The sequence below is a fragment of the Achroia grisella genome, unplaced genomic scaffold (assembly GCF_030625045.1).
Source record: "Achroia grisella isolate CSIRO2021 unplaced genomic scaffold, CSIRO_AGI_Agris_v1 utg794, whole genome shotgun sequence".
Classification (NCBI taxonomy): domain Eukaryota; kingdom Metazoa; phylum Arthropoda; class Insecta; order Lepidoptera; family Pyralidae; genus Achroia; species Achroia grisella.
Window position 1 is genome coordinate 1,025,812 of NW_026713026.1, and position 24,360 is coordinate 1,050,171.

General features: G+C 32.8%; 1 protein-coding gene across 1 annotated transcript in view; it reads right to left on the minus strand.

Annotated features, from left to right (window-relative positions):
* Window positions 1-24,360, minus strand: part of LOC131851676 (long-chain-fatty-acid--CoA ligase 4) — a 76,883-nt gene that overhangs the window by 28,889 nt on the left and 23,634 nt on the right. The window contains exon 2 of the mRNA XM_059202207.1: window positions 2,926-2,967. Within this exon, the coding sequence (XP_059058190.1) occupies window positions 2,926-2,948 (23 nt within the window). The 5' untranslated portion in view covers window positions 2,949-2,967. The remainder of the gene's footprint in view (window positions 1-2,925; window positions 2,968-24,360) is intronic.

The following is a 24,360-nucleotide window of genomic DNA, read 5'->3' on the forward strand; positions in this document are numbered from 1 at the left end:
GTATACAACTCTTCAATTGTATGTTCTATACACTCTAATGAATTATTTTATTCATACATTTGTATAATAAATAATAAAAAAAATTACTCACGTTTCGATAAACATTTTGCACAAAAACAATATTAAAATATCAGGTAAGTAATAAATATCCACTCAACAACTTCACTCGTAAACCGTCAACGCGCAACTAAACATTGTCAAATTAATCTCGATAATATAAGTTGATTTATCGGCGACCGGTGACTGATAAGACTTATCAATAGCTTACAAGTGTTACAACAGGTAAAATATGATATAATTGCCGCTAAGAATATATGACTCGGACAAATTTTAATAAGATACGGATCATTTCTTTCTACGTATATTTGATGTGTCACCCACGCTGGTATTTGTCGTGAACACACGTCTCATTAGATATAATCAAATACAGGATAAATAAAAGGTATATTTGTGAATATAATATAGTAGAATAAGGGGAGGAGACTGTTAGGAATTGTAACTATTATTAGATTCACACATTTCTTCTAATTATTACTTGTTTTAGTGTACTCAGGGACAGTACTAGCTATGCAAATGGGCAAACATAGTGTGCACTCCCTGCAGCTATCTGCCTCCTTCACCTAGGTGAAGCGACCACACACTAAGGTTGCGGGTAACTGTAGGCTCCTTCTGCTAGGTTGTTATCTTACGGAAGCAGACAGCGTAGAGAGAGGGAGAGTCTGATCTTTCCGCTCTACTAATCCGCCGCAGAAGAAGAGTCCGACCTAGAGGCGTGGGGATACAAAACTCCGCCATAACTGACCCATTGGGTCAGGGTGTTTGTCTTGAGGTAAGTAGTGCCCCAACTAAAGGGACCGGAGGCGTGTGTGTTTTGGATACAACACACGCCTTCACGCATCCACAATGGAGCAGGGCGAAATATGTCGCTCTACTAACGAGATGAAGCCTGCCCTACAAGCATACCTCTTTACTTCCGACGGTTGCTCGTTCGATTCCTCGCACTGTACAATTTTTGCTTAGCTTGGGATTTGATGCCGCAGCATAAATTATACAGAGTAATTATCATTATTATTATACGACCACGTGACCGCTCTACTATTATGAAATGTCCCAAACTATTTATTGGTACAATAAAAGTTACATTACTCTGTACCTACTTGTTTACCCGCCAAGATCCGTGTAGAAACGTTGATTAATTGTCATAAAGTGATTATCTAATCTGGGCAATAACATTGTACCAGTGGAAACATCAACAGGTAATTGTTATTTATATATATGCATAATAAATACTATCAGTGTTATTAAAAATGTAGTAAACATTATCTGTACTACTGATGTGGACCGCGGAATTGTTTTAATACTGATTGATTACGTATGAGTAAGTTATAGTTCCGGTTAATTCTCGTGTGATTAATATATTCCTTTGACGACCTCGGTGGTCTAGCGGTCTAGCACAGCGCTTTCCGTCCGATGGTCGCGGGTTCGATTCCTCGCACGGCACAAACATTTGTATTCATGAGTATGATTGTTTGTATCGGTCTGGGTATTTTCTATGTATAATATGTATGTATTTACGAAAAAAAAAATTATCTATGTATTTGTATCAGTTGTCTAGTACCCATAACACAAGCTTTAGCTAGCTTAACTTGGGTCTAGATGGCGCTGTGTGAATTGTCCTGAGATTATTATTATTATTATTTTATATATATATATATATTATATATCTCCCATAGATGGGGCAATAGACTGATCATTGCGGGTAAAAATCACCAAACAATGACAGTATAAATTATGAATGAGGATGGATAATTATTATTATTATTATTAGGATAAAACCCCCATGGAGGTCTGCCCGCCCTGGGGAGGAAAATAGGGAGTCAGTGTAATGTTGTTTTGTTGATTTAATGTACTTTATGCATAATTAAAAATATGCCATCTGCACTGTCTCTCTATATAAATTATTAAATTATAATCTATTGCTTTTGCAATAGCATATACTGGAGGTCACTCTATTCCCTCAAGTTTGAATTTAAAAATTAAGCTGCATTTTGTAAAAATAAACAATATTAATTTGAAAAGAATATGAGTTCTTGAGTATCTTGTCAGTATCTTGTCAGTTCTTCTCATCTGGAAATCATTCCGAACTGACGGTAGATTTGACATATCATAAGAGTCTGTAATAGACCTACATGAGTAAAGATATTTTGAATTTTTTTAATTAGTGTGCGAAATATGAAAGGGTCCTGGTTTCACCAGTATTATTATTGTAAATAATATTATATTAATATAATTAAAATCCTTCAGGACCTATTACTTGTAGATACTACAACTGTTGGCAACATACCTCCGCGAACTCTTGAATTACTGATTTAATCTTATTGTGTTTTTATATATGAGCCTAAATAAATTAGTGCTGGTTGGTAGTTTGTATTCACACGTTTCGACTTGTAAAATGTGAACTTACAAGGATTGTTTAAAAGAGCAACACACAAGTTTCTTGCTTATTCTTCTTGTGATGAGACAGCTTTCCAAATAAGCGGTAGATTTAAAAAAAATGTTGACTATTCAAAAGTGCTTAAATTAAGTGTATTTGAATAAATGATTTTCTATTCTATACTATTCTAATTTTTATTATTTTTAAATTTATATTTTTAGAACTGGTCTTTTTATAAGTCATGTTTTAGATACATTTCATTTGTTATCTTACCGTAGTACAGCTCCATTAAATTATACCATTATAATTATGTGATTTGTTCATTTAGAGCACCAAAACAGTCCATCGATCCCTTTCCGCATATTGTCACATGGGGCAAACCTACCGCAGTCTCTGGGAGTTATTTTTGGCGTGTTATCAGTGTTTCCCTAACCGGAGAGTCAGTCAGAAATTTCTATGTCAGTCAAAAATGAGAAAAATATGGTACTCACGTCTCATTTTCGTCTATAAACATTTCTGTGGCCTTCTACAACCTGAAACAAAATATACAAAAATTAAATCAATGAAATATAAGTTAAGGCAAAATTATTGTCAATAATAAGGACCGTTTTGCTTTATATTTTCGGCAAATTTTACAGTAATATTTGTAACAAATGTCGCGACAATAATTAATAACAAATTCATGAAATTTTTATACTCAAATATTACAATAAAATAGTATAACAATTTAGTTATTAGGACCAGCGCAACTTCGTCTGCCTTACATTCTACCAGTTTCTTCAACTTGCAGCTTCGCTCCTAATTATCATAGCGTGATGTTACATGTGTAAGTAGCACTAATTAATGATGACGACTTTAAATACTAGATGGCGCTATTTACAATATTTGTAATAATCTTCACATTGGGTACCTCATTAGTACTAAACACGAACTACCTTCTTTTAACATCTTTTTAAAATATCGGATTTTTACTACAATTGTCATCAACAGTTATTCACGATTACTATTGATGTGAACTCTAACATATATAGCCTAATATATAATTATATAGTATAAAATAAAGTCTGTCCGTCCCTATGTATTTATCTTTAATATTTTGAAGCGGTTTTTTTTTATAGATTCTAGACGAAGGTTTATATATATAATACATGTACAACCGGGCAAAGCCGGGGTGGTATATTTATAAATGTACTATGATAAGATGATGCAACAATATAAGAATATTCAAAATTGCATCAATAGTTCCGGATATAACCCGGATCGTCCACACCCATAAATGTTACCTCTTTATAATATTAACTTTTGCCCGCGGCTTCGCTCGCGTTAATTTATCCCCTTAGGGGTGGAATTTATCAAAATCCTTTCTTAGGGGATGCCTACGTCATAGTAGCTTTATGCATGCAAAGTCTCAGCCCGATCGGTGACAAATTGTCAAAATTTCATATAAGCTTTCATCCCCTATTTTATCCCTTTGGGGGTAGAATTAATCAAAATCCTTTCTTAGCGGATGCCTGCGTCATAATATCTACCTGCATGGCAAATTTCAGTCCGATCCGTCTAGTAGTTTGGGCCTTGATAGATCACTACGTCAGTCACCTTCGAGTTATATATATGTATAACAAACGTTGTTTTGCTATATAAATTAAAATCGTTTTTATTACCTTCTTCTAATTTTAATACATTCTATCAAAGGGTGAAAACTTACGGTAGTATGTATTTTAATGCCCCATTATTTAAAAAAAAAAATTACCAAAAAAATTATAAATAAAATGTTGGGGTGGACAACCCTTATCACTTAAGGGTACGAAAAATAGATAGTAGCCGATTCTCAGACCTACTGAATATGCGTGTAAAATTTCATAAAACTCGATCAAGCCGTTTCTGAGGAGTATGGTAACTACGACACGAGAATTTTATATAGAATATTGTATAGTATATCATAAAGACGGCCAAGTTCATCGTCTTCGTATGAATGTATGCAACATACATTTGGTATTTGTCATTGAATGCCTCGGTACATGATTATGAAATAAATAATAACAATAAGAAAACAATGCCCAGTATAATATTTCCTATACTTATGCCGTTATGTTTTATGATAAAGTATAAACAGTTTTATATTATACTAGCTTTTGCCCGCGGCTTCGCTCGCGTTAATTTATCCCCTTAGGGGTGGAATTTATAAAAATCATTTCTTAGCGGATGCCTACGTTATAACATCTACCTGCAATCCAAATTTCAGCCCTATCCGTCCAGTGGTTTGGTCTGTGCGTTGATAGATCACTACGTCAGTCACCTTTGAGTTATATATATTTAGACTAGCTGTACCCGCGAATTTGTCCGAGTGGAATTTAACTTTATTTTTCTAAAATAAAAGTAGCCTAAGTCACTTCTTATTATATCAGCTACCTGTCAAGAAAAGTCCCGTCAAAATCGAGTCAGCCGTTTCAGAGATTAGCCAGAACAAACAGAGAGACAGACAAAAATTGTAAAAAATGTTATTTGAAACCTCTGAGCCAGACCCTGAGAAAGGGTATGGGTTACTGTGAAACTGGTTTTAATGCGAAAAAGGGTTGAATCCCCTAGATTAAAGGTTGTACGGAAACATCATCATTTTTAAAGCTAGAAGCCTGAAAAATATGTTTGTTTGTAAAAATATTACCCCCAAGGCGGTAAAAGACAATAGGCAATGAAAGTTTGTATGGAAACTCGTCATATCTCAAGCTAGAACGATGAAATAATGACTCAACATGGAATTTCACAAGTAAAACTAATAGATTAACTGAAAATACATATTCAATACAAGCAGTGACGTGACGACGGCGGGTACAACCTGATCACCATAGGGTTTACTTGTAAATGTGAATAATGCCGTGTATATATTGATTCTGAGATGTATTCTTAATTTTTTCAAATACTTAACAAATACACAAATGCTTAACATACTGAATACGTAATTTGTGTTTTTCCATCATTTTTTTCCATTCAGTCTACACTTTTCTATACCTAGTGTAAAGTCGTTCTTTTCGTTTATTTTCCCCGCGATTACTTCTAAACTACGCAATGGTATTCAATATTATTTCAAGAATTTCTTGCGGAAGGTTCATGCTTTATTCATTACTATCTGTACCCGCGACTTCCGCGTGGAATTTAACTTTATTTTTCTAAAAAAAAATAGCCTAAGTTACTACTTATTACATCAGCTACCTGCCAATAAAAGGATCAAACAGACAGAGAGAGACGGACAGACAAAAATTGACATATGCATGTATGTAGTAAAAACCGGTTATTTCAATATTACAAACAGACACTCAAATTTTATTTATATGTATAGATTGCACTTTTAAATACAGTAGTAAACTTAAATATATACAGAGTGAGTAAAGGTGGACTTATCTCTAAAAGAGATCTCTACCAGTCAACCTAACATTGAGGCATAGCTATTAACACATGTGCAACTAACAATATAATGATGAAATGTCTAATATTTAAGATAAAAAGCATTTAAAATTCAATAAATTAAATAATGTTCTAATTATATTATAGGTTTATATGTAGTACATGCATTATACAATTTTCATCATATACATACGTATATATATCTATATATATATATAGATATAGATATATACGCGTATCAATGCTAGGTAGATCGCTAGTTGACTAAAAAAACTAAAACCTAAACAGTCGATTCAGCTTTTAGTAATAATTAAAAAGAGTACATAGATGTTTTTATTCATTTAATATACTATTTGTGCATAAAAAAAAAATTACATTCTGCACTTCTTTATATAAGCTATAAGTTTGCGAGAATTCCTACTACTCCGTCTAATTTTCATAAAAAGGGGTACAAAGTTTTCGCTTTACTTATATATTATTTAGAATATTTTAGAGATCCAAGAACATAAGGACGCAAAAACAGAAAGTCAACAAAAATAATAATAATAACAAAAAACACAGCGCCATCTAGTCCCACGGTAAACAGAGCTTGCGTTATGGGTACTAGACAACTCATAATTAAGTACTTACACAATATACCACAATATACATAGAAAACACCCAGATCAATAAAAACAATCAATCATGAATACCAATGTTTGTGCCGTACGAGGAATCAAACCCGCGACCATCAGAAGTAAAGCGGTGTACTAAACCGCTAGACCATCGAGGTCGTCGTCGGAACAGAAATGAAATGGTATCAAAAACATTATTTGTGGATAACATTGAAACAATAAACAATCGTAAACGAGTGTCGCCGCCTGAGACGAGTCCCAGCAAACTAAATTTAGCGAACTTGCAAACAAACACATGTGTTTTAGTAACTAGGTCTTGGAAGCAGCAAGAATGCGCTTCTTTGTTCGTTAGACTATGTGTTTGTTCAGTGAAATGTTATCGTAATGAGATAATGTCCTTGTTATATGTGTGTTATGATTACGATCTGTCATCTTTAATGAAATTTCATTACGAGTCCTGACACCTTATGCCTCAGAAAGAGCAATATGTGAGGCACTTTGTTTATGGGTAACTAGGTAATCCTGCGTCTGCGTCCACGTGGAATAGTGACCGTGATAAAGAAAAAAAAAAATCATAATCTAACCCAAAACAAACAAATTCATCGCTGTACTTTAAAAAATTACGAATATTTTATTTTAGTTCACAAACTTTTAATGTCATATATGTACTCATTATATGTAATCAACAGCCTAAAAATAAATAATTCAAGTAACATCATATGTACTGTACTACTGTACTGTAATTCGCAAATAAATTATTTCATTTCATAGGATACCCATAGAGGATATAGGATAGGATATAGAGGATATAGGATATAATTAACTATATCATTCTACCTTCTAAGCCGTTACTATCTATATATATCTATTAGATTATAGATGTCGTCATGTTATTAGACATTAGACATGCAAATACAATATTACTCATATATTTGTGTAGGTACAATTTTATCGTAAAATTATATAATTCTAAATATCAAATTTCTTTATCGCCATTGTGTTGTGACAGCGTATTAGTAACGTGTACAAATTGATTAATCCTTATCATTACTGATTTTATAAACGTGGACGATTGTGTGTATATTTGTTCATTACCTCTTAATAATTATCATAAAATAAATACGCTAGGGAAATAAACAAAAAAAATATTTGCATAAATAGAAAATCTTGTAGGTGATACTATATTTCGTATGTAGCTTTATTACTTTTTATAATATGAAATATACTAAAAAATAAATAAATATGAAAGACTGAACACATGTTTAACTACTTTCCGCGATCTTCCATCGTGTTCTTTAAATGTTGATACTCCACGACTCCAATTTTGTCTTTATTTTTTCTAAAATAAATTATTTTTCTAAAAAGTAGCCTAAGTTACTCCTTATTACATCAGCTACCTGCCAGCCATTCCAGAGATTAGCCGGAATAAACAGACAGACAGACAGACGAAAATTGGAAAAAATGTTATTTTGGTGTATGTACCGTATCATATGCATGTAGTCAAAAACGGTTATTTCAATATTACAAATAGACACTCCAATTTTATTTATATGTATAGATAATCTAGGTTCCCAATGTTGACATACAAGTAATGTCTGTTTAATTGCCTGTTGCATGTCAGAGATGATAAAATGTGAGAAACTAATAGACATAATGTGGTGGTACATATATAGTTGTTTGAACACCACATACTATGCATATGTACCACCACATTTTGTGCATTTCATGATTTTACGTATACTTGTTACCTCAGTGATCTCTGCCAGTATCAGTTCGAAAATAACATAGTCACTTACGAATTAATAAACATTCTACATTGTAGACTCGTAACCAGACGCAATGAAGGGTAATTGAATTAAAACGAGAATCTTATACGAGTGTCAAGGACACTGTATAGCTAATTAGACGTTAGGTTACGGAAGTTAGGGAAGGATATATACGTCTTCCCGTAAGGAACACTCGGTATACATATCTATCACATGATACTCACAGTCATAAATATGCCTTGACGACGTTGATGATGTGGCAGTTTAGCCGCCTTACTTCTAAAGGTCGCGGGGTTCGATTCGCACGGTACAAACATTTGGTCTGGTGTATGATTGTTTGTATCAGGTATATCCGATGTATTTACAAAAAAATATCAAGGTACTTATGTTCTCTAGTACTCACAACACAAGCTCTGCTGATCTTGAGATTAGATGGCGTTGTGTGAATTGTCTTAAGATATAATTTTTATTATTAAACATTCAAGTATGCAAGATTTAAGATTTAATGAGTTACATATCCCTCATTACTGCTTCTCTGTCAATCTGTTCAATAACACAAATAATATATTAAATACTAGCTCTACATGCGACTTCGTCCGCGTGGAATTTAACTTTATTTTTCTAAAAAAAGGTTTTTACTCAATAAAAGTGGCCTAAGTTACTCCTTATTACATCAGCTACCTGCCAATAAAAGTCCCGTCAAAATAGGTCCAGCCATTTCAGAGATTAGCCTGAACAAACAAAAATTGTAACAAATGTTGTTTTGGTGTATGTAGGTACCGTATTTATATTCATATGCATGTACTAAAAAACAGTTACTTCAAAAAGACACTCCAATTTTATTTATATGCATAGATTAATACAATTTAAACGTTTAATTAGTAAAATCACGGGATCTTACCACGTTTTATATTTATTGAGTATCCATATTTCGGCAGTGTTTCAACCGCCATGATTTTTACTAATTATACGTATAAATAATGACTGCGTTAAATTTAAAAGAGTATAATACAATTTAAATTGTGTATAATTAGTAATGTAGCAATCAATTCATTCGTTATATTACTCAATATTTGTCGTTCTGCTTACCTAACAACCTACACCGTTCCAATAATCAATACGAGGATAATAATTTTTACGTCGCAATAAACTCCTAAATATAGGCTATAGGTAAATAAACTCCTAAATATAGGCATACCACAGATGTTCTACTCTGACGTATCTAGATCAATAATTACCAAAGTGGTCTATATCGACCCCCAGGGGTCTATGACAAACTGCAAGGGGTCTACGACAGCGGTCATCTTGTGGTTTTTACTTTATGTTTTTAACACTAAACTTTACAAATACCAAAGTGGTCTATATCGACCCCCAGGGGTCTATGACAAACTGCAAGGGGTCTACGACAGCGGTCATCTTGTGGTTTTTACTTTGTTTTTAACACTAAACTTTACAAATACCAAAGTGGTCTATATCGACCCCCAGGGGTCTATGACAAACTGCAAGGGGTCTACGACAGTCGTCATCTTGTGGTTTTTACTTTATGTTTTTAACACTAAACTTTACAATTACCAAAGTGGTCTATATCGACTCCCAGGGGTCTATGACAAACTGCAAGGGGTCTACGACAGTGGTCATCTTGTTGTTTTTAACACTAAACTTTAATACAGTTGGAAATATACAAAAAACCAATAACAGGTAAGAATGGGGGGTCTACTCAAAATCGAAAAATATGGAAAGGGGTCTACGACACAAAAAAGTTTGAGAACTTCTGATCTAGACAATAATATATCTGAATATTAAATATTTAATTTAATGTAAACTAACATTTAATTAAGTTTAATAAAAAAACGAATAAATAATTCTTGTTATTGGTAAGAAACTGACTCCCAAATAGACTGGCAGTTCTCTCCCTGCGTAAAAAACGAATCTGTAATTCTTGTTTTTTTTTGGAAGGAACTGTAGTGGTATAGTTCTTTTCCTTTATCACATACTGATAAAGGTTAAATAATAATTATTATTTATTGGAAAATTAACAGTTTTTAATCCAACATATGTAATAAACATTTCAGAGAAAGTCAATAAAAGAGATAAAAATGTTTTGCTTATAACTTACAGCAATAATCATTAGATTTTTTGGTAGTGTTTATACTATGATATAAATATACTACCATGACGCGCTCGTCATCCTACTGCATCTGCGCACCACGCAACATTTTGTGCATCTGTGACGAATTAAGTTTGCGCGGGAAAACTACAAGACTACAAAATGGCTTCTTCTACAGACATTCTTTTAAACTGTTGAACGTCTGATTGCTAATTATTTTATACTCTTCTGCATAACTATATATAATAATAATAATAATAATCTCAGGACAATTCAAACAGTGCCATCTAGTCCCAAATTAAACAAGCTAAACCTAGGTTTAGATAACTGATACAAGTACATAGATTTTTTTTCGTAAATACATACATATACATATAAAACACCCTAACCGATACACACAATCATACTCATGAATACAAATTGTGCCGTGCGAGGAATCGAACCCGCGACCATCGGAAGTAAGGCGGTGTGCTAAACCGCTAGACCACCGAGGCCGTCATATATATATCTGCTACTTACTTTTACTTGAATATACTACTTTTGTACAACAAACCTGCATATAAATACAGCCCTATTATCATACGCTAACAGTTAGTAATGGATGAACAATTTTAAAACTTCCCATACATCAACGAGTACCTAATTACACTAAGCGAAAAGCGCTGTTCGATATAGCTAATCAATTACTATTATTTTCATTATCCAAATCTGATATCTCTCTCATGTTTAGTAACAATGATTTGTTTTTAAAAATAATGATTAATCATAGCAACAGATATCAAATTAATTAAAGATTAAAATATTGTTATGTACCTAACATAGTAATTTTAATCATTAATTATGATAATTATATATCACAGGTAACGCTGAGTAACCGATTTTTCGCATCGATTGTATTCGAAACTGAAGAACATTCTTGAAGGAAGATGGTAGAATGTTGCGGGTAATAATACGGTTGTTGTTGGTAAAGACGATGTATATTACAGATGATAATAGACTGACAATATGTACATAAAAATATTGATCTTATATACTAAATGACAATAGGAAAATGTAAGGTGGGGTGACACAGTTTAGACACAATAGTGCTTAGTAGACAATATTGAGTTTGTCTTACTAGCCATCTTTAATTGCAATTATTATATTGACTGAAGCTCTTAGCTTTTTTTAACATTTTTTTTACATTGTACTATACCTTGTTCTTCAAAAAATGTACAAAAAATGTTTTTGAGAATAATCACCCATACTAACATTAAATACGAAAGTGTCTATCTATATGTTGGTTACTTAAACGGTTAAACGGAGATTAAAGACTTACCTAAATAGTTAAACAGAATTTAATAAAATTTGATACCAATATTCATAATACAATAATATCATTAGACAATTCATACAACGCTAACTAGTCCCAAGCTAAGAGCTTGTGTTATGGATACAACTAATAAATTTAGATACATTTTTTTTACATACATAATACCTATACATAGAAAACACCTAGACCGGTAAAACCATCATACTCATGAATACAACATTTTACACCGTGCATGTAAGCGAACCTGCGACCTTCGAAAACGGTGTAAACAGCTAGACCACGGAGGGTGTCAAATATATTTTTTTTTGCGGAATTCAAGAATATTTAAAAGAAAGTATTGTATATCAATGTGGATGATAAGGGAAAGCCTAAAACGACAATGATGGCGGAATGTAAAAGATGATATGGGTTGAAAGATTGAAGGAAGAAAGGTTGTTGAAGAATACACAGAATGTAAATGAGATGAATGGGACTGACGTTACGCCGATTTCAAACGCTATAGACTATAAAGGGTGTTGATCATTATGGCATAAAACTTAAATAGATTTCAACTCTACAATTCTGTTCCTATAACAAAATTAATACTAGAATTATACAGTCCGATTTCTTATGTAATTTCTATGGTAAACAAGCTGACGACCCACCAAATGGTAAGTGCTAACCGTCGCTTATTTATATGAACAGCATCAGCAGTGTCGAGTTCGTCGTCTTCGCCGGCGAGGACGGTGTCGTGTGTGTGTGTAAAAGTGTGGTCGGGGTGGAACGGGTGGGCCCGCTGAAATACCTAGGTAGAGGGGATAGTTAGTAATATGAACTAAGTATTTAACTAGCAATGTACTAAGTCAGGTTGACCTCCACGTGGCTCCTCTTGGAAACCATCACGAAAATAAATTTCCGTTGAATTTGTCACGATGGACCAACCGACCTGACCTCATTTTACATTTGCATTCATGAGTATAATTGTTTGTATTAGTCTTAGCGTTTCCTATACTATACACATCAGTTGTCTAGTACATAATACAAGCTCTGCTGTGGGAATGGGTTAGTAATGTGGACTAATGAACCCGTTGACAGCAGTGCTACAAGTCCTGATAGGCTGACCTGATCTCACGCTATCTTATCATCCTCCACTGGTGCCCCGCCAGCGTAAACCGTTAGCGCAGATGGGTGCACCATTCCCTCATCTATTAAAAAATATTTAGGTAACACAGAGACATTGAATTGTTCTAGTAATTATATTGACAAACCAACACCCGTTCTTCAAACGTGACTGTACAAATCATTATGCAGATAAAGTAGCGAGTTTATGGCCTTTTGTGGCGAAGATAAAGGGCATCATAGTGCACACGTGATAAGGTTATAGTCGAGTTGATTGCAATGACAACCTTTACGAAATAGGAAAATCATTGGAAAATATCATATTATAATTATGAGAAGAAAAAAACTTTGTACTCCTTTGCTAAAATTGCGCGAACAAAAAAGAATGAAATTTCGCTCACTTACATCATTATCTTTATATATAGCTACACGCCCCGGCTTCGCACGGGTGTACATGTATTATATATATATAAACCTTCCTCTAGAATCACTCTATCTATGAAAAGGACCGCTTCAAAATGTATGTGTTAAAAGTATTCAATAAATTTTAGTCTATAATATCATTACATAGTATAAAACAAAGTCGCTGTCGCTGACTGTCCGTCCCTATGTATACTTAAATCTTTAAAGCCAACGGATTTTGAAGCGGTATTTTTAATAGATAGACTGATTCAAGAGGAAGGTTTTTATGTATAATACATGTACACCCGGGCGAAGCGAGGGCGAGTAGTTAGTTACACTATAATCAGCAGTTTGTTTTATAAATAAAAAAAAAGTAGTCGTATCTGTTAAAAATTGAAGGATTTCTTTTGTGATGCCAAAAATAATGAGTGTATTACTTGTAAAAATAGTTGAAATGGCTAAAAGACTATCTGACTTTGCTAACGGTCCATCAGGTGATGGTGTCTGCCAGTAACAGTCGCCTATTGACATACACAATCTCATGGGCATCCAAGATCATTTAACACAAATTTATGCGTCGTCACTCACCTGCACTACGGTGTTAAGGATGCCGCTAATTGAAAAAAATGTATTAGATTTTTTTAAATACAATATATCTGGGTGGAAGGGGACTATTCGTAATGTGAACTAAACCCCGTGTGGGTTGTACAGAAACTATAAAGATTCTGATAAACTTAAAATGTAACTGATCATTACAGAGTATAAAACAAAGACGCTGTCGCCGTATGTCTCTATGTATGCTTAAATCTTTATATCTACGCAATGGATTTTGAGCTGTCGAGGTTTCGTCCGCTGCCCCAGAAGGGGGAGAGTTTTTTTAGTAGAGAATAGCGATGATTCAACCGAAGAAAGTTGTTTATTATATATGCTTAAATCTTTATACGCAACGGATGATTCAAGAAGAAGGTTTATTATATATGTATACCCGGGCAAAGCCGGGCGAGTAGCTAGTTATATAGTATAAAAGAAAATCGCTGTCGCTGTCTGTCCCTATGTATACTTAAATCTTTAAAACTACGCAATGAATTTTGAAGCGATCTTTTTTATAGATAGAGTGATTCTAGAGGAAGGTTTATATATGTAATACATGTATACCCGTGTAAAGCCGGGGCGGGTAGCCAGTTAATGATAAATGAGTAAGCGCGGCGCTCTTGATGACCAAATGCGAACTGACATTTGAAATATGAAATGTAAAATTAAATGTTAGTTGCGAAATAATGTATAATGTTAATTTTTATAATCCCATTGCTAGCAACTCAGGTTAATATCCACGCAGTTTTTCTTGGAAACCATCGTGGTACCATAACCCGGATTCTCTACGTCTATACATTTCTTCTAGGTAAGCGCACTACATCCTAGATCTCGCTATAATTTCCCACTAGGGCAAGGTCAAGTGGAAGACCATTCTACCATTGTAATTGCAGCGGGGAGTAAAAATGTGTTTTAAAACTTAAAAGGATTTATTGCATATCTTTTGCCAAATCTCAGCGCCAGGTTTGTATTATATGGATTTGTGATAATTTCAATAGCAAAATGGATATAAGTGACCTCTTTATTTCCATATCTCGAGATTTCGCTGCATATTAGAGTTGAGACTTCCTCATCATCTGCTTCTTCCTTATCCCATTTATTTGTGGTCGGCGTAATATGTTTTTCTCTTCCATTCATCTCTGTTCGCAGTCATCTCGTTATTTACTCCCTTTCTCACCATATCATCTTTCACACAGCCATCTGTTTTTCGGTCTTCCTCTACCTTTATAACCATCCACGTTCATATGTAACACCGTCCTTAGGATATGATTTTCATTCCTACGCATTACATGCCCATACCACGATAGACGATTACTCTTTAACCTCTCCGACATCGGCGCCACTTTCATACTTCCTCTGATGTATTCATTCTTTATCTTGTCCATCCTTGTCACACCACACTATAGAGTGAAGACTCCATATTATAAAAAAGTTATTGGCAACGGTAATAGATACAGGTATCCATGTAGAAGAGTTCAAGTTTATGTCGGGACACAAATTATTCGCATAACTCATAGAAACCTCGAGAATGAAACCATAACAAGGCACAACCATGTAACTATAGCGTTCTGAATACCAAATGAGTTCAGTAGACTTGTACAATGGAATTGGTATCACTGTTATATAATTCAAGTTCACGGTTAAAAATAAACGGAAAGCAGTGAATGAGTGCACGATGTATATATATGTATATTGTGCACGAGGTCCGTATGTCCAAGCGGTACACTGATCCAAACCACTACTCACGTGATTGTACAAGGTCCTAATAATAAAGCTGTATACACACTGACTGAAAAATGGCGTATAGACTTATAATTGTCATATGTCATATATAATTGTCCCTAAGAAAAGATGGATGGATTGTGTGAAAGATGATATGAATAAAAGAAGAGTATGTTCAGATATGACGAACGATAGAGAGTAGATGAGACCGATAGTGGATGACATACTGCGCCGACCTCAAATAATGGGATAAAGGCAAGGCAATGATGATGATGTGAAAAAATACTGAATTTGTTTTTTTAAAGAAACCAAAGAGAATATTTATACATGTTCTAGAAAGTATGTTCAATCAAGGAATTATTTATTTACTAGCTACTAGCCCCGGCTTCGCACGGGTACATGTATTATACATATAAACCTTCTTCTTTAATCACTCTATTAAAAAAACCGCTTCAAAATCCGTTGCGTAGTTTTAAAGATTTAAGCAAACATAGGGACGGACAGACAGCGACAGCGACTTTGTTTTATACTATGTAATAATGATGATGGAAGCAATTTATAAGAAAAAAATGAATTGAATTAATTAATTCATAAATAATGAAAATTTTGTAATTTAAGAAAGCAATGCATTTGATATAGTACAATTTATTTTCTTTATTTTAGCCAAATTACATAGCCGTTTGTTTTGTAATATATAACTATAATTTTTACTGTAAATACAAAATAAGCGAAATATTAATGTTTTATTTAAATATCTAGAAAAAAACTACAAAATATTTTTTCAATGCAGAAAAAAGATAACATTTTGACGAAATTAAAGTCGATTTTGTTTACACAGTTTTCTCTTACTTTTACTATACCTTACTCTACGGTGTTTCTACTCTTATTTCAGTGTTGCCATATTGAAATACTCAACATAACAATTAAGTACAATATAACTACATATTAATAATGATAACAACTTGACGAGTTATTTTTAAATGTAAATTGTTTGAGATATCAGTGCACTTAAATTTAAACATAATATTTGCGTTATTATTAGCATGCGTAGACATTAATAATATCACGTGATTATCACCAGTACCTAACACGTTATCACAGCTGATGATTTGACTCGAACCGAGACGTAATCTGTTATCATTGTGGGTATATAATAAAATTGTTTATCATTCACTCTGTTTTTATTAGTTTCTGTCCGTTACTAGTAATGTTATACTGAATGAAAACAAATATGTATTTTATTATTACTACATTATTATTTATTATTATACATGAATTATCTACCCACCCTGGCATCGCACAGTTGTACATGTATTACACATATAAACCTTCCTCTTGAATCACTCAATGTATTACAAAAACCGCTTCAAAATCCGTTGCGTAGTTTTAAAGATTTAATACATAGGGACAGACAGCGACAGCGACTTTGTCTTACACTATGTAATGATTACACATTACACACAATGTAATATACATATAATTGGAATCAGTTCAATCACTAAATACATCGCGTGATCGTATCACGCTATCACGCAATAAACGCAGTACAGGTTGCGTGTTACTGTGTACCGACTCTTATTCGCGAATCGGAACAATAAGGTCCGAAGTCCACTGCCTCAATTGTCCATAGGGCTGTCCATGATATATGTATATTGTAAACTAGCTGTAAAAATTCCACGCGACTTCGTCCGCGTGGAATTTACCAAAAAGGTTTGTTTCTAAAATAAAAGTAGCCTAAGTTACTCCTTATTACATAAGCTACCTACCAATAAAAGTCCCGTCAAAATCGGTCCAGCCATTTCAGAGATGAGCCGGAACAAACAGACTGACAGACAATAATTGTAAAAAATGATATTTTGGTGTATGTACCGTGTTTATATTCATATGCAAACAACGGTTATTTCAATATTACAAACAGACACTACAATTTTACTTATAGACTATGAACTACAAACAAAAAATATATAAAAAAACGTTATTGATGTTTTTGTTACTATTTTTTTGTTGATTTGTTTCGTTATAATCTACAGGGGCTATTCTGATTCAAACAATATTAAAGTTGTTCATATTTAACTATTGAAAAAAATACTACATTTTTACAACATTGTATTTAAATCAAATAAAAAAAAAATCATTTATTTATGTAGAACATTCTAGACACTTATGAACGTTAACTTATTTATTATTAACAGTTTTTTGCTACCATCCGTATACAGGCATACTATATGTTTAAACTTATAGATGACGAAAGTTGTAATGTTTTACAAGTTATTTTACATATAGTAAAATTAACAATATGTTTCTTTATGACTAGAATCTAGTTAGTCTGGATGTTAACTTTTTTATTTCTAGTAATATGAATGGTATAAGACTTTTATTAATAATTTAAATCGATATTTTAGTTTCAATATCAAAATATCTTTTTAGATACAATGTTATCGCTAGCATAGAAAAACAATGTTTTGTAAAATGCTGTACAAGATTTTGAGAGATATAGTATTCTAGTGCCGAATAAAACTTCGTGGAATTTAGAATAATTTATTCATGTAGGTCTATTACAGAATCTTATGATATGTCAAATGTACCGTCAGTTCGGAGTGCTTTCGAGATGAAAAGAACTGACAAGAAACTCAGCTCGAATTCTTTTCAAATAATGTTTACAATAGATTATACGTAGTAATAATAATAAATGTATATATTTCCAATTATTTGTATATCTTGACATTTTTATAATTAAATAAGTACACTTTTGTATTAATTTTTCAAAATGTTTTTCTTAAAACAGTTCACATTTAAACTTATTATTTGACAGCCCTGTTTCCTGAATGACATAGGGGTGTCAACTTGCACTATTGGCACGATGTAGTCACAAAGGAACTGATCCGTTTAACAAAACATGGACTTTGCTCGATGAAAGGTCGAGGTAGGTACGCTATATCTATCAGTACAGGTTCAAGGGTCGCGGGTCTTTTCACTCCCCAGATGATTCACTGGCATTCCTCTTTTGAAAATATTCCATTCTAACTATGGATATTGAACCTATATAATATACTAAACTATCAATATCTTCTTTAATATTACATAGTATAAAACAAAGTCGCTGTCGCTGTCTGTCCGTCCCTATGTATGCTTAAATCTTTAAAAATACGCAACGGATTTTGAAGCGGTTTTTTTTAATAGATTGAGTGATTCAAGAGCGAAGTTTATATGTATAATACATGTACACCCGTGCGAAGACAGGGCGGGTAGGTAGTTACAAATAAATAAAATTAAAGTGTCTGTAATATAAAATTAACAGCTTTTAACTCAATGCGTATGAAAGTATATACGTACTTTCATAAAAAAATAATGTAATAAATTTTGTGTTTAATTTTTGCTAATCTCTGAATCGGCTGGACCGATTATGACGTGACTTTCACTAGCAGATAGATGTAACTTAGGCTACTTTCAATTTAGAAATTTTATTTATTTTAAATCCACGCAGACTAAGACGTGTGGAATTAGTTATAATTAACGTTGTAAATAAGAGTCTGTCTGTCTGTTTGTTTGTATTAACAGATCGTTAAACGACTGAACGGACTTTGTTATTACATTATGTTAAACTACGGAACCACGGCAATGATTTAAGAAACTCTTTCGTTGCTTAAAAGGTTTCAGAGTGATATACTCGTATATATACGTAGTGATGTAAATTTTTTAAGAATTAGTCTATTGTTATTAGTGAAAGCCTGTCAGTGGCTTACTATGACATATATATTGATTTTATTTAAGATATACTTGAATAGCCTTGGTTTTCCTTTAATAAATAAATAAATATAAAGAAAACAGTAAGTGCTCAGGGCACTCATGCGAATCCGAAGGACACTCTGGCCATTTCTTCATAAATATATCATATCATATAATAAACGCGAATGTTTGTAAGTATGTATGTTCATGACTCTTTCACGCAAAAACTATTGAAAATTTTGATGAAACTACAGTAACTACATTACTTATGCATCAGAATAAAACAGACTATATTTTATATTAAAACTAGCTGTCCCGACAAAAGTTGTTTTGCCATATAAATAAAAATCGTTATTAAAAATAGGGGTTGATGATAGAAGGGTGAAAATTTAGGGTTGTATGTATTTTTCAATCAATCAATAAAGTGAAAATAAAATTTGTCGAAAATATAAAAAAAATATATATTTAGGGGTGGATATCCCTTACCACTTAGGGGTATGAAAAATATAGTAGCCGATTCTCAGACCTACTGAATATGCATATAAAATTTCATAAAAATCGATCAAGACACACATCAAGGAGCATGAATAGAAAATCATTTATTCAAATAAACTTATATTGAAGCATTTTTGAATAGTCATTAATATTGCGTGTTTGCTCTTTTAAATAATTTTATTATTACTTTACGACACAATTAGCACTAATTCTATTAAATACTCAAACAGAATAGAATATAAGAATTTTATATAATAGAAGAAGAATAACCAGTCACTTGGTTTTTATTATTAAATCATTTATTCAAATAAACTTACATGTTATATAGTACCTTGTGTTTTTGTGTGGTAACTATTGTTTTATTATTTTGCGAATAGTGAATGTTTTAAATTTAGAATAATAATGTAACTATTTTTTATTATTATTTTGCGAATAGTGAATGTTTTAAATTTAGAATAATAAAGTAATTATTTTTTATTATTATTTTGCGAATAGTGAATGTTTTAAATTTAGAATAATAACGTAACTATTTTTTATTATTATTTTGCGAATAGTGAATGTTTTAAATTTAGAATAATAACGTAACTATTTTTTTATCGTTGCTAACAAACAACAAAGCAATAAATGTTTTCTTACAAAACACAATTTGTGACAATGCTAATGAACTTCGCGCCGCTTTGTGTGGTGTAGACTGTAGACTGTAGACTGCGGACGGTAGTCATCAAGAGTTCACGACCACGAGTGCTATGAGTCATCACAAGTAGTTTCCTAAACTCCACTGTCATTATAATAATTACGGCCGCACTCATTGTGAAACTGATAAAAAAATACGTAATAATAGTAGAATCATTTTATATCACAAATACATTATTCATACAATTAATAGAAAGATTATTTATAACAAAATCTTTCAAAGCTTTTTTTTCATCATTTTTAGGATCGGCAACGCGCATGTGACACTCCTGGTGTTTCAGGCGTCCATAGGCTACGGTAATCGTTTACCATCAGATGAGCCGTATGCTTGTTTGCCACCTACGTGGTATAAAAAAAAGCTAATTAACGAACATCAAGAAAGAGGCTATTAAAGTTTAATCAACTAAAAGAAATCCATAAAGAGATGTTAAAATAAAAAAAGACTCATAAAAGTTGACAAAAAATCATAAGTGGGGAAAACACGCGGTACCAATTAGCAGATTGGTGTACAAATAAAAAAAATATATTAAATGATAACGAAGTGACTATAATACCTAATGCATACACCTGACGCTATGGCAATGATAATAGAAAGTACATGTTAAGAACACTGAAAAAAGAAAATCCAAACTTACCGTACTGAAAAACGGAAACAAACTAAATCAAAAAACATTTATAAATGTAGGACAAATCAAGTCAAGTCTTTGGTACTAATATTTTTCCCATATCATACAGTTCAGTGTACAGATTCAATTGAGAAGAACTGCCCAAAAACTCATTTGAATTTCTTTTTGGTTAAAAGCCAATTTTTATACATAGGTGGTCTTGTGTTCTAGCACACCCCTTTACGACCGAGGGTCGCGGGTTCGATTCCTCGCACGGCACAAACATTTGTATTCATAAGTTGTTGTAGTTGATTGTTTGTATCGGTCTGGGTGTTTTCTAAGTATAATATGTATATACAAAAAAAAAATCTATGTATATGCATCAGTTATCTAGTACCCATAACACAAGCTTTAGCTAGCTTAACTTGGGTCTAGATGGCGCTGTGTGAATTGTCCTGAGATTATAACTATTACTATTATAAGTGTTTATGTCTAAGAGTAAATTAAAATCTCGTACTGGAATAGCTGTTGCATGGACATGTCATTTAAGTAATCGTTTAGTGAGTAATAGGCACTGTTCAGTAAATATGATTTAACAGATGTTTTAAATGTATTTAACGGTAATTCCCGTATATCCTTTTAAATTTATCGATTTGTCTACATAAAAGGATATAATGAGTCAATGAGTATGGGAATGGTCCCATACTCATTGACATGTTCTAAACAGAGGTTCCCAAACTTTCTTGTGTCGTAGACTTGCCATATTTTTCGGTTTTGTGTAGACCCCCCATTATTATCTGGTATTAATTTTTTGTAAATTTCTAACTGTAGTAAAGTTTAGTAAAAACAACAGGATGACCGCTATCGTAGACCGTTTATTCCAAGTATTAACTTTAGGAATGGTTTAAATCTTAACCATTTAGACCACGTTTCATCCGAGTTTTAACAGATTTTTTGTAATAAGACATTTGCAGTTTATCCTAGACCCCTGGGGGTCGATATAGACCTCTTTGGGAATCACTGTTCTAAACGTAACTTAGGAACTGCAAGTTTATCTTTAAATTGAGTAATGTTACGATTATGGAATATTTATTGTTAGGGTGCTATGGCCCATCAAGATAGATAATTGAAACTAATTAACGTGTACTGGTCATTAATTAGTGTTGGACAAGGGCCGGCTGGGTGGTTAGTGTTACTGATATGCACACCAAGTGTTTGACCTTTGGAGATAGTCAGGTTATCAGTTATTGTACAAGAGTGTCACCTCATTAACCTTTCTGATTCAGATAACCCTAATCACATGATAGGGTCGTGGAACATGTCACGTTGCTTACTGTTCTCTTCTATCTATGCCTGCGGATTTGTCTGCATTAAATTGCATACAAACAAGTATACAATATTTTTTACACAAAATTATGGGCTTTTAAACCAAGATTGATATAATATCACTTTCAATTAAATTTTTTTTTATAATATACTTAGCTATCCAAATATATATAACTCAAAGGTGACTGACTGTCATAGTGTTTTATCAACGCACAGCCCAAACCACTGGACGGATCGGGGTGAAATTTGGCATGCAGGTAGATGTTATGACGTAGGAATCCGCTAAGGATTTTGATTAAATCTACCCCCAACAGCATAAAATAGGGGATGAAAGTTTGAATGAAACTTTATCAATTTTAAACCAATCGAGCTGAGACTTTGCATGCATAAATCTGCAATGACGTAGGCATCCCCTAAGAAAGGATTTTAATAAAACCACCCCTAAGGGGATAAACTAACGCGAGCGAAGCCGCTGCCAAAAGCTAGTAATATATAAGTTCTTCGAAAATACAACTATTTTGACAATAATATCTTCGATCTTTACATCTCTTTTCATTTATCTCTAATGAATTAGTGCTATTTGGTAGTTTGAATTTACATTTAAATTTAAAATTATAAAGTTCCAACAATCACTTAAAAGAGCAACACGCTAGTTTCCTTTTCATTCTCCTTGTGACGTGAGTTTCCGAATGAGTGGTAGATTAAAAAATTAAATATGACTATTCAAAAGAGTTTTGAATTTACGTTTATTTGAATAAGTATTTTCAATTCTATATTTTTTTAACGTATCATATTAAGAGTAAGCTTAGGAAATATTTTAAGTGTAGATCTAGCATTCTGATTATACGAGTATTATCATCATCTGCTTCTTCCTTATCCCATTTATTTGTTTTTCTCATCCATTCATCCCTGCTCGCAGTCATCTCATAATTATTAGATATTATTTACGAATATATATGAAGGTATAACTGTACAGATATGAGATATATCACGCACCTCTCCAGAGTTCACTTCCGTAATGTGGTCTATTATAAGATTTACTGAGATCACTGCTATCAGCTGTCACGTTGTTGACCTCCATATCACTGGGGTCACAGTGGACCATGTTGAATCACGTTTAGTTTGTTTTCTGACACTAATATATCAGGTAAACAACTAACGCATTAATATAACTTGTTTTTTTAAACAAATTAATTTTAGTTGTCGTAGTAAGTTGGTAAATAGGAATTCATCTTTATGGTTGTTGCTGTAGGCAACCGTTTTGATAGTATGTTTTTATATATTTTTAATGTACTACTAAACCGATTTAAACAAAATTTAGTACATAGATAGTCCAGACCCTGAGAAAGTACATAGGCTACTTTTTAGTGCGAGAAAAGGATTGTAAGGAGTTAAATGGGGAGACTAAAGTTTGAAATTAATCATTCTTTAAGTAGAACGATGAAACTTTTGTAGGTTATAATCTAACTAAATATATTTTCTTTATTTGGTTAAGGTCATCGTTCCACGGGGATGAATTCGCGGTCACAGGTACTTTTATATATTTTTATTGCATTTCTAATTTTAACATTGTGCTCCTTATTAATAATACCGATTGTTTTCTCATGCTATATTGAATATTTTCTCTACTAGCTGAATTTTTTTATTTATTTAAACGTTCATGAGTGTAGTTTGATGCAGTCCTGACTCCCAAACTAGTGCGATCTGTATATCAGGAGTCAGTTCCTTCCCAAAACAATGATCACAGTTTTAATTAATTTACATGTAGACATAAACTTAATTAATAACATATACATTTGACTCCACTAAGGAACATGTTAGTGGAGTCAAATATGTATTTTATTAATTAAGATTCATTTTAAACCAACACACAACATCCAACCAACATCCATAACTATAGACTTGTCAACGTATTTTTTTAATCGAAAGTTAAGGACACTGTTTTACTTTAGATGGTCGCGGGTTCGATTTCTTGCACGGCACAAAGATTTGTACTCATGAGTATGATTGTTTGTATTGGTCTGGGTGTTTCCTATGTATATTATGTATGCATTTACAGAAATAACGTGG